This window comes from Heteronotia binoei, unplaced genomic scaffold, assembly GCF_032191835.1.
Source record: "Heteronotia binoei isolate CCM8104 ecotype False Entrance Well unplaced genomic scaffold, APGP_CSIRO_Hbin_v1 ptg000303l, whole genome shotgun sequence".
NCBI lineage: Eukaryota > Metazoa > Chordata > Lepidosauria > Squamata > Gekkonidae > Heteronotia > Heteronotia binoei.
The window spans coordinates 5,278-18,072 of NW_026800012.1; the positions used below are offsets into that span (position 1 = coordinate 5,278).

Sequence of the window (12,795 nt, forward strand, 5' to 3'; positions counted from 1 at the left end):
GTCTCTAAACCTGCCAAGATGGAAAGGCACATCATGGCTGTTGGGGCAGGGCTTCCCTCACTGGTCAGCTGGCTGGCAGTGGGGAGAAACCCGCAAAATTGGGTAATCTCCTACCAGGATCTGGGGCCTGGCAAGCCTAAATATTCCCTGCCTTTTCTGTTTCTTTTAAATAATGGATTTGTTCCTTCTAAGTTCTCATTTTAGTTTTTGTTACCTGACTACAATTTGACACTTGTCTCCAGCTTATTTTTGCATTTCTAGATCTATGAACTGCAGTAAAATGAATACTGGTGCAGGAAGAGACTTCCTACCTTTCAGTTGTTACACGGATCCTTTCACAATCACTGGAGTGCAGACTTTCATTCTTCTCATGAAGGTAGTTTTCCACACACTGCTCTTCAAAATCATGAAGTTTTTTTAACTCCTCATCACTCAGATAGAGCTCTGAATAATTACATTTAGATGGTTTTTAACCACACTGTGTCACATTATTTCTTAAACAAAGGCATTGAAAGAATATGTTTTCTGGGCTTCAGTGAATTTGAACCTAAGCTGTAACATATATAAAGTCTGAAGAGATGTGCATTATCAGCACTGCATTTATATAAGGACAATTTACATGTTTCCATCTACAGATGTGCATTTGGATATTTTCAGTCCAAACATAAAACTACCTTAACAGTATTTTGGGGTATATTTGGGCATTTAGAGCAATATTCAATATTTGTAGAATACCTAAAATGGATCTTGAATATTTTCATGAAGATTTGGAGACATCAGACTATCATTTAAAGGCTCTCAGGCCTGCTTTTCTTCCATTTAATATGTTTTTAGGACAATGAGAGGGAGTGGGGAGGGATGCAGCTCTCCCAGGCCATGGAATCAGATTTTGGGGGAGCACTGAAACCATCTGCCCAATCACAATGATTATAGCCCTTCATGACTCTGAACATTGGCAAAGAAGATTAAAAAGCTGGACTTGCTGCAGCTTGACTCAAACTCAGGGCATGATTTTTGGAGTGGTATGCTACTGCTGCTGTGATCTATCTGTGCCCTGGATTTATTCTGCTGACTTCTGCTGTCTGCCTGGGAAGACCTTCTTTTCTTCTGCTTTGCCCTTTGTTTTAAAATATTATTTTGAGTTTTCTGTGGGGGGTGTTGCCTGGGGTGTTGTTGTAGTTGAGGGGTACATTGATTCAGTTATTCAATAGAATAGATCATCTATTTCTGAACTGTATGTAACAGCTTGAAGAATTAGTCAGGTCCCTGCAATGGTGTATTTTCAGTCAGTTTCCACAGGGTGGTGCTGCCTTCTTATGTCCAAAATGTCTTGTTTCCCTAAAAATTATATTTGGTGCTAAAATAAAAACAGTGATGAAACTATGAAAGTTTCAGATGATTTCTCACAATCCCCTTTCCTTTGCAATTCATGATTGATCTACTTCTGCAAGCAGGGTGGAATCTTGTTCTTATAATTAATATGGACAGGCAACTGAAGTGCCATAAGAACATTCTGATTGATTAACTCTGCAAGTAAGAACATTAGAATGAAAGCCCTACTGAATCAGACAAAGGTCTATCTCTAGCCTAGTCTAATGTTGTGTTTCCCACTGGAACTCACAAGATACCTCTGTGATGCCTCCAATCAAGGGGAAAAGACGACAGTGTTCCCTGTCACTTCCCCCTCTATACCAATAACTGATATTCAGACATGCACAGTCTGATGATAGCTAATAGTCACTTAATTCATTGATACCTCCATGAAATCATCTACTTCCCTTTAAAAGGGAACAACATCTTCTTTTAGTGCTTTTAAAGAGCTAATTGTGTATAGTGTCTGTTCTGAATCTATTGTTCATGAGCTTCATTGTGCTGCCCTTTAGTCATTTTTCTACAATGAAATGCCCCAAACTCTAATTTTCTCTCAAATTGAGGCTACTCTACTCCCTTGACCATTTTTGTTGCTCCTTTATACATCATATCCAGCTCCACTAAATCCTTTTCTATGGTAAGAGACTAGAATTCCAAATGTGGCTGCAGCACAATTTATAACACTAGTGGTTTTATTTTCAGACTTGTTCCTAAAAGTACCTAACATGGACTCTCAGCTCTCTCTGTGTAAGGAATACAGGAAACTTCAGGCTATCCTTACTTAGTTCAACACGTCTCTCTTCTTGATCAAATTCATTTTGTGGTCGACGGTGGCAGAGACATTTGAGAAAAAGACCAGTATAGCTCAGAATGATGAAAGGTGGAGGCAGCCATGGCTTTTCATGGTAGGTCATTATGTAGCGGTAACGGTTGTATTTCCAGAGTTTGTTTGATATGGATTTCATATCAAAATAAACATTACTGTGGGTGAAGATGGAAAAGACAAGTGGGGAAGAAAAAAGATTATCAAATAAATATTCAAGGTTCTTTTCATTTAACAAAACTTAAATGTATAGTGCTTAGTTGCCAAAGTTTTACAAATCTTCCTATTGGATGTTAGTAACAATTCTCATGAAATATCAGTGAGACTTCCGGAAAGATGGCGTGGTGAGACACAGGGCATCGCTGAGCTCCGGCGTGCACTGTGATTTAGAGCGCTCCAGAGAGGTCCCTCTTCGCAGGGGGTCTCTTAAGAAGCGTCTGAAAGACGCATCGAAGCTTGGGGGAGCTGGTTGGGGGCTTAGGAGGAACGCGGAGGCGTCCCTTTTACCCCAGCCTGTCCCTCGCCTGGAGCTCTCTAACGCGTTGCGCAACAACCAGGCCTCCGGAATAGGAGCGGAGGGGGCAACCGAACTCAGACGAACTGCCCTAAGCTAAGACTAAATTTGAAAATTGCTAATTATTAACACAAACGAAACATCAAAAGAGAGTCTACTGAAGAATATAAAAAGTTCCGTCCGGCGGAGAAGTGGGGAAGCGAAAGACGGATCGGAAGCGGCTGGCGGCGCGGCGCGGCAACGGAGAGGCGGAAGGGGCCGTACAAGAGGTCTGACCGGGCGAGAGCGGCGGTGGCGGTGGCGGCTGAATAGCTCTGGCTGAGCGGATCAGACAATTACTAGAGTCCGAGGCATCGGCGGCCTGACTCAGGCGGAGACGGCGGAGCAGAGTTTGGAGAAGGTGCCGGGGCGTCGGGGCGAGTTGACGGGAGGCGATACGAAAGCGGGCGGCGAAATGATGAAGCGGTGAAGCGGAGGAACAGCAACGGGTTTGTTGAACAGATGTGGTGAACGGAGAGTCGGGGAGTAACAGCCTGGTGTATGGTTTGGAGCGAGGCGGCATGGTGGAAGATGGCGCAGAGTGGTGAGTGAAAGAGAGAGCGGTGGCTGAGAGCGGGCTAAGAGTTAAAGACTAGTGACGAGAATTTAGAAGGTGTCTGGAAAGTGAAGAACGGCCAATAAGACCGAAAGAGAAAGAGAAGGAGAGAAAGAGAGAAAGAGAAGGAGAGATAGAACCAAGGCTTAATCAAGTGAGGGAGAGGCAGTTTTTAGCAGGGAACTCTGCGGCTGTCCCTCCCTTGAAGAAAGGGTGAGAAATAAAAGGATATAAGAACCGGAGAAACTGAGACAGAGACTAAGACTAAGACTATATATAATAACTCTCCTGAAGTAGACTGTAAGCGGTTGAATAAAAGGGGAGAAAGAAGACAGAAGAAAGGAAGAAGAAGATAAGAAGACAATAAGAAGAAAGAAGAAAGAAAATAAAGTAAAACTAATAAGACTGAACCTTAAATTAACAGTGGATCTTAGCTGTAATGTTCATACTGAATTGTGAGTTGTGTTTGATGAATTTTGAATATTATATTAATGCCAAATAATGAATTGTTAAAGTGAAGAAAGGCTGGGGGAAGAGATACTGATTTACAATTTATTATTTGTTTAGGTATTGATGAAGGGTGGAATTGATTTACCAATGAAATTGATTTATTGATTTTGGGGGAGACACAACAAAATGAAATGGTGGGGGTTTGATTTAAGTAATTATTAGTAGCAGTTAAAGTGGCACATAATTTCTGAATGGCCAATATATGTTAATATCTTGAAGTAATTGCTTTGTGCTGTGAGCAATAATTGTAACAGAAGATTTGTGCTTTGTGCGGTGAATAATAATAATTGAACAGAAGCAATATAAAGCCAGGAGAAAGTTACTCTACGTTGTTTAAGTGACCAGAAAGACTAAGGATATGGGAGATAAAGAGAAAAAAGAAAGACAGATGGAGGCCAAAATCAAAAAAGTGGGCCAGGGTACCTCACCAGGAGGTCAAAGAACTTTACCATCAACAGATAATCAGGAAGCTATAGAGAAACTGCAAGCAATAATGGTGGCAAGCTTTAAGCAAAGCCAAGAAGCCCTGGAAGCGATGAAAATGGATCTGATGGGGGAGATCAAAAAAACAAATGACAAAATGGATGATTTTCAAAAACAGCTATTAGCTAACACACAGCAAGTGCATAGTTTGGTTGCTAAAGTGGAAAGACTGGAAGATCAAAATAAAGCCACTACAGTGACGGTGCGAGAGAATCAAAATGAATTAGTAGAGTTGGAAGACAAAGTAGCGAAATTAGAAATGGAAAAGGCGGCATATGTACTAAGGTTCCAGAATATCCCAGAAGCTAGGGGAGAGAACTTGGAGGACAAAATTCTGGAGATACTAAATACAGAGGAAGAGAAATTATTGGAGGGAGGAAAGAGTGAGATTGACTGGGTAAGGAGAATATCTTCCTCCTATTCCAGAAGACATAACTTACCAAGAGAAGTTTTAGTAAGGTTTGTTCGAAGAGCGACCTGTGAAAAGATTCAAAAAAAGGCAAGAGACGAAGGCTTATCCTGGCAAAATATTAATATCAAAGTTTTGAAAGATGTTCCATGGACAATTCGCCAAAGAAGACAAGGATATAAGAAGTTGACCAGCTGGCTATTGAAGCAGGCAATTCAATTTAGATGGCTGGTGCCAGAAGGAATCTTTTTTACGTACCAGGCCAAGAGGCATAACATTACTACCCTGGAAAAAATGGAAGACTTCTGGAGCAGTTTTGTAGCTTCAAGTAACCAGAGTTCTGATATAGGGGAAGATCAAGAAGAAGAAACAGATCTGTGTGGAAAGGAAGTAGAGGATAACTGCAAGTTTAGAAGAGAAGGAGTCAGAACAAGACAATTTACTAAAAGAGACCAAAGAGCAACAGAAGGAAGTAAAACGATATTAGGATGAATAAAAAGGCGGGACTACAGATCGTATCGGTAAATGTGAACGGTTTAAATGAACCAAAGAAGAGAAGGAAAACCTTTTTACAACTTCAGAAAACTAAAGCCCAAATAATTTGCCTTCAGGAAACGCATATAAAGGAAAGTGATAAGAAGTTTCTACAAAATAAAAGATTGGGACAGTTATATTATTCGTGTGATGAAGGAAAGAGGAGAGGAGTAGCCATATATGTTCATCAAAATATAGATTCCAAACTGATTTATAAAGATGAAATGGGAAGGATCCTGATAATAGAAACAACAATTAACAAAAAAAAGATATTGCTTGTAAACATATATGCACCGAACGACAAGCAAGAAAATTTCTATAAAAATGTACATGAGAAACTAGTGGAATTACAAACGGAAGCCTGTTGCATTATAGGAGATTTTAATGCTGTATTTGATGCTCATAAAGATAAAAAATTCGAAAAGTTAAAGAAAAATCCATCACGTAGTGTCTTGCCAAAGGCTTTTCTCAAGATGGTTGAGGAGTTAAGTCTTATTGATATCTGGAGGGTTAAGAACCCACAAACAGAAGATTTTACACACTTTTCACAAGCTCACAGGTGCTGGTCCAGAATCGACATGTGTTGGATGATGATAGGCCTGATTCCGCAAGTTACGCAAGCCAACATTCTCCCGAAAACATTTGCCGACCATAATCCATTGCAAGTGATGATACATTGCCCATCAAGGAATAGTCGCTGGACTTTGAACACCCAAATTTTAAAAGAGACAACTTTTTTGGAAGAGGCGAAAAAAGAAATAAAAGAATTTTTTCAGCGTAATGTGGAAGAAGATACCAGCATCCAAAATATTTGGGATACTTTCAAGGCCTTTTTTAGGGGGATGGCTATTAGCTTCACGGCAAAAAGAAATCGGGAACGGATGAAATTATTCAATGAGTTAGTGAAAGACTTAAAAGAGCAAGAGAGACAACAGAAAATTAAGAATACGAAAGAGATAAAAGCAAAAATACAAGCTACGCAACACAGAATTAATTTATGGCTAACAGAAGAACTGGAAAGGAAAATGAAATGGACCAAGCAAAACCTTTTTGAAAATGCAAATAAAACAAGCAGATGGCTAGCATACAAACTCAAAAAGGAAAAGGAAAAAAAAATCATAAGATCACTTATAAATCAAGAAGGTGAAGAAACTACAAAGGAAGATCAAATGGAACAAATAGTCAAAAGTTTTTACCAAAATCTATACAAAAAACAGGAAATTGAAGAACAACGGCAAGATGAATATATTCAAAGTATTAATGTGAAACAAATTACGAAAGAACAACAGAATGCATTGGATAGTTCTATCACAATCCACGAGATAATTGAAGCAATTAAGCAGCAGAAATCCAACAAAACGCCCGGTCTGGATGGTCTTCCGGTGGAAGTATACAAAACCTTTGAAGATATACTCTTAATTCCCTACAAAAAATTGCTGGAGAAAATTCAGGAGTCAGCAATAATTCCAACATCCTGGAGAGAGGCGTTGATTACATTAATTCATAAAGAAGGAACAGAGTCTAAGGAAATCAAGAATTATAGGCCAATTTCTCTCCTAAATGCAGACTACAAAATTTTCGCTACGATATTGACAAATAGATTCAAGAAAGCAGTAACCAACATAGTGCAAGAAGATCAAACGGGTTTCATACCGGGAAGAATGATGCGGCAGAACTTAAGATATTTTTTGAACATCTTAGAATACTATAAAGATCATCCGGACAAACAATTTGCAGGAATTTCATTGGATGCTGAAAAAGCGTTCGATAATGTGAACTGGAATTTCATGAGCAAAGTATTGGAAGCTGTTGGTTGTGGCAAAAATTTTAAGAAGCTGATCGAGGCTATATACACTAAGCAAAATGCAAGAATTAACATAAACGGAAACAATTCTGGATTTGTGGAAATAGAACAGGGGACCAGACAAGGGTGTCCTCTCTCCCCTCTCCTTTTTGTAACTACAATAGAATTTTTGATTCAAAAAATAAGAGAGGATACTGAAATTAGAGGCCTGAAGGTAAAGAACGAAGAATTTAAGATTCAAGCATTTGCAGACGATCTGCTGTTTTTTCTGGAGGATCCTATCTCTTCGATTGATAAACTAAAAATGAATTTGCAACACTTTGGAGAAGTTTCTGGATTCAAGGTGAATATACAGAAAACCAAATTTCTAACTAAAAATATGACTAAAGAACAAATTAAACAATTAGAAGCTAAATCGGGCTTTAAAAAAGAGAAGAAAATTAGATATTTGGGAATTTATTTAACAAATGATGTGAAATCTCTCTATTGTGACAATTACGAAAAGATTTTAAAGGAAATTGAAACAGATCTGGAGAAATGGCGAGACTTGCAAATTTCCCTTTTGGGAAGAGTAGCCACAATAAAAATGAACATTCTGCCCAGAATCCTATTCCTATTCCAGATGATCCCTGTCCAACTACCCAACTCGTTCTTTCAAAAACTCAATAAAATGATCTTGACTTTTATATGGCAAAACAAGAAGCCAAGGATTAAGTTAAAAATTCTCCAAGAGAGCAAATTAAGAGGGGGTATGGCCTTACCAAACTGGTATTTATATTATAAAGCCTCTTGTTTAGCCTGGGTCAGAGATTGGTGTCTGCTAGAAAACAAAAGGTTACTAGTTTTAGAGGGGGCAGGACTAACTAAAGGCTGGCATGCATACATTTGGTATCAGACCTCCCCAAAAAACACCAATTTCCAGGCACATGAAGTTCGAAAAGCAATTTACAAGACTTGGTTTGAGATTAAAAAGAAAATTTATACATATACTCCATTGTGGGTCTCACCAGTGGAAGCAACTACCCACCCTAATTTATATGACTGGGAAAATCCTCAAAACTATTCAATCCTGTTAGATACTAAAAATAATTTAAATCTGGAAGCAAACATAATCCCGGACTGGTGGGTCAGATGCCAAATTAAGTCAATATACCAATCTGACAAAAGCGTGGGCTTTCCTAAAGATGCCAAAGTAAATGAATTTGACACAATGATACATGAACCCAAAAATCTTATTTCAAAAATCTATAGTTGGTTATTGGAGATGGAAATGCAGTCGGAAACGGTTAAAGAGAGCTGGATAAAGTGGTTACAGGACTTTGGCTATTCGATTGAATTAGAAGAATGGGAAAAGATTTGGAAATATAATATTAAATTGACCAAATCAGTAGTTTTCAAAGAAAACCTATATAAAATGATGTATAGGTGGTACCTGACTCCAGCGAGATTAGCCAGAATGAACCCAACCTATAACGACAAATGTTGGAAATGTAAAAAAGCTAGAGGGACACTTTACCACATTTGGTGGAACTGTGAGATTGCTAGAAAATTTTGGATACAAATAAGTATATGGATCCAAAAGATATTAAAGAAAAGGTTGAAACACTCACCCGAACTGTATTTGTTGAGTGTATGTAGAGAAAACTTAACACGGGGTGAGAAAAAACTGGTAATATATATGATCACAACAGCCAGAATCCTCTTTGCAAAATATTGGAAATCCCCCCAAATCCCGTGTAAGGAAGAATTTTTGTTTAAATTACTGGAGTCTGCCGAAATGGATGTTTTAACTATAAGGTTGAGAGATGGAAACTGGCAAGAATGTATAAAAACTTGGGAACCAGTGTATATATGGGCAAAAAGTATGGGATATGATATGAGACAGTAGACTTAATATCCTTATATGCTCCTAAAGCTCCTTTCACAGGTGGTGGTGGAAGATGGGTGGGTATGGGATATATGTTCTTCTTTTTCCCTTTCTTGTATTTTTTGTTGGTGTTTTTGGTTTTTTGTTTGTATTGTTTTTTCTTGAACCTCAATAAATGTTAAATTTTCAAAAAAAAAAAAAAAGAAATATCAGTAATTACATTTATAAAGATTTTACAAATGGATTTTAAAATTAAACAAGTTCAAAATAAAGGCAAAATTCAGCAAATTATATCAGTTTGTCAACTCTAGGTTGGGAAATTCCTGGAGACTTGGGAATGGAGCCTGGGGAGGGTGAGGTTTGGACAGAGGAGGGATCTCTAAACCTGAGAGCCAGTTTGGTGTAGTGGTTAAGTGTGCGGACTCTTATCTGGGAGAACCGGGTTTGATTCCCCACTCCTCCACTTGCTCCTGCTGGCATGGCCTTGGGTCAGCCATAGCTCTGGCAGAGGTTGTCCTTGAAAGGGCAGCTGCTGTGAGAGCCCTCTCTAGCCACACCCACCTCACAGGGTGTCTGTTGTGGGGGAGGAAGGTAAAGGAGATTGTGAGCCGCTCTGAGACTCTTCCGAGTGGAGGGCGGGATATAAATCCAATGTCTTCTTCTTCAGAAGAAGAAGAGTTGGTTTTTATACCCCGCCTTTCTCTACCTGAAGGAATTTCAAAGCAGCCTACAATCACCTTCTTTCCTCTCCCCACAACAGACACCCTGTGAGGTAGGTGGGACTGAGAGAACTGTGACTGAGACAAAATCACTCAGCTGGCTTCATGAGGAGGATTGGGGAATCAAACCCAGTTCTCCAGATTAGAGTCTGCCACTGGCAGGGTATAATGCCATAGAGTCACCTTCCAAAGCAGCCCTTTTCTCTAGGGGAGCAGACCTCCATGGTCTGGAGATCTGTGGTAATTTCAAGGGCTCTCCAGGTTCTACCTGGAGGTTGGCAACCCTAAACAATCAATCTCTTATGGTCTAATGCAGGGGTGGCCAATGGTAGCTTTCCAGATGTTTTTTGCCTACAACTTCCATCAGCCCCAGCCATCAACCATGCTGGCTGGGGCTGATGGGAGTTGTAGGCAAAAAAAATCTAGAGAGCTACCATTGGCCACCCCTGGCCTAATGAATTGTTCATGTGAAACAGTAGCTTATAGGGCAGAACATAAAAACCCTAGGACAAGCATATTCCTACATGCCAACACAACCTACTATTTTCCTTCTCCTTCCTAGGCTACAACAGTTTCAAAACCAGTCAGCTAGTTTTGTGGATAGTTTGTACATGTTCTGCCTTACAGTATTTAAGCAGTTTATGGCAGGCTTGCAACATTCCAAGTCAGAGTGACAGGACACTTTGAATTTCAGCTGCTCTGCTACATTTCTGAAAGTCTCAGGATCAAACCAGGCCCTAAAACCAACCTTAAAAAGGTAAAAGGTAAAGGTAGTCCCCTGTGCAAGCCCCAGTCATTTCCGACTCTGGGATGATACTGCATCACAAAATTTTCATGGCAGACTTTTTATGGGGTGGTTTGCCATTGCCTTCCCCAGTCATCTACACTTCCCCCCCCAGCAAGCTGGGTACATATTTTACCAAACTCGGATGGGTGGAAGGCTGAGTCAACCTTGAGCCGGCTACCTGAACCCAGCTTCCGTCGGGATCAAACTTAGGTCGTGAGCAGAGCTTGGACTGCAGTACTGCAGCTTACTACTCTGTACCACAGGGCTCCTAGAACTAGAACAACCTAGAACTAGACAAATATTTGTTATTTTTTTTATACATCCTAAACTTGCCATGGATATTGCAGAGGGGACTTTTTATGTGTGTGTGCAGCATTAGAAATCAATAGTTTAAGGACTGAAGTACCATCCAAAAGCAATTAAGAGCATAAAGTACCATCCAAAAGCAATTCCCTATAAGCCAGACTGCTAATTATTCTCATTAGATGCTGGCAAACATGTTTGTAATGCGGCATTATACCCTGCCAGTATGGTGCACTGGTTAAGAGGAGTGGACTAATCTGAAGAACTGGAGAGTATTTACAAACTATCCATCTATGGCCATGAGCTACTCAAAATGGTGGTGTACCACCAAGCTTTTTACTCATCGTGGTTCAAAAATTCTTTATGAGGAAATGCCAGTGTCCACATCTATTGATTTTTGTTCTACCAACCAGAGATGACTTTGAGGCTTAGTGCGGGTTTGAAGGCAGAGTGTGAGAAACAACAGAGAGACGGAAACACTAAAGTACCTTTGAATTCCAGTTTGCTTTGTGAAATCTATTAACCTAAGCCTGATCTGGTTGGTTGCTGCTGTAAAGACACTACTGTGTGCTACTCACTCCATAAATATATGCAGGTGTTTTAAACAAATGCCATGCATACATGGCCTAGGACAAATGCACTGTTTTTAAGTCTTTGTCATAAATTTATAATGTCATAATATTTAATTCTCCATTCTGAACTGAATCTTCATAATACAATTCATGTTGTTGAAATACTAGCAACAAACCACTGTTAGAACATTTTCATTACTCATTAAATATTCTTGGTACTTACTTAAAGAAAGCAATAAGAAGATTGACCATAATTATATATTGTACAAAGAGGTAGACTGCCTGAAGGAACGGTGTAAGGAAGGAACCTTGAGGGCAGTCTGGATTTAATTCACAAGCTGTAAATTAAAAAAGAAACCCCTGTATACATCAAAACACCATAGGACTCATAAGCTAATGAATACTACATTCCTCTTTTGTAGGGTAAGAGTTTCAGTCTGTATTTTAAAAAACCCTATAAACCAGGGGTGGCCAACGGTAGCTCTCCAGATGTTTTTTGCCTACAACTCCCATCAGCCCCAACCAGCATGGCTGATAGCTGGGGCTGATGGGAGTTGTAGGCAAAAAAAACATCTAGAGAGCTACCGTTGGCCACCCCTGCTATAAACCTTCACTGCCTTAATGCTAATGAATCATTAACAGAAATAAATAAAGCTTTCTTAACATTTTAACATTGTCTTCTTTTTTGAGCTACCCACCATAGCAAAGGTAAGCTTTCAGTTAGACATATATACATACAAACACACACACACACACACACACACACACATATATATATACACACACACACACACACACACACACACACACATACATACATACTGTGGCTAATAGTCACTGATGGACCTCTGCAAACTGTTGTTAAACACTAACAATACAATCTGGATGGAGTGGACCAACATAATATAGCATCATGAGATACCTGTCCTTAAATGTTCTAATTAATCAGCTTGAAAATGTTCTACAGTTCTACAGATTAAGACATAAAAAACACCTGAGACAAGAGTTTTTAAAGAAGTAAATAAGTGTTGAACCCAGTAAACTTTTCTGCTGATTGAAAAGGAAGGGAAGGGGGAACCTCCTTTGACCATCAATAGTTCTGTGCTGGGATCATGGGACATACATATGCAAAAAACATGTAGCACGGGCTGTGGTAGACAGGAATTTGAGACTCAGTAAAAATGCTGGCTGGATCCAACCTTCTCTTGTGTTAAAATGGCTTTTTAAAACTTTTGGGAGCCTATGACTTGATTAGGAAATCTTACATCTTATAGTGCAGAGCTTTCTATGTGTGTGAAAACACACAACAAAATGGTAACACACATACTTTCAGTGCAGACCATCCAAGCTCCAGTTCCTGGCATACCCAGTTCAAGGGCCTCATGAACAGGTGCTAGAAAATGTTTCTCTCCCTAAGACCTAGCAAACTGTTGTTAAACACTAACAATACAATCTGGATGGACTGGACCAACATAATATAGCATCATGAGATACCTGTTCTTAA

At 39.5% G+C, this 12,795-nt stretch overlaps 1 protein-coding gene across 1 annotated transcript in view; it reads right to left on the minus strand.

Annotated features, from left to right (window-relative positions):
• Positions 1-311: 311 nt before the first annotated feature.
• Positions 312-12,795, minus strand: part of LOC132590571 (transient receptor potential cation channel subfamily M member 6-like) — an 80,312-nt gene continuing 67,828 nt past the window's right edge. Inside the window, exons 23-24 of the mRNA XM_060263508.1 lie at positions 2,153-2,352; positions 312-444 (exon numbers count right to left, since the gene is read on the minus strand). Of these exons, the coding sequence (XP_060119491.1) occupies positions 2,333-2,352 (20 nt within the window). The 3' untranslated portion in view covers positions 312-444; positions 2,153-2,332. The remainder of the gene's footprint in view (positions 445-2,152; positions 2,353-12,795) is intronic.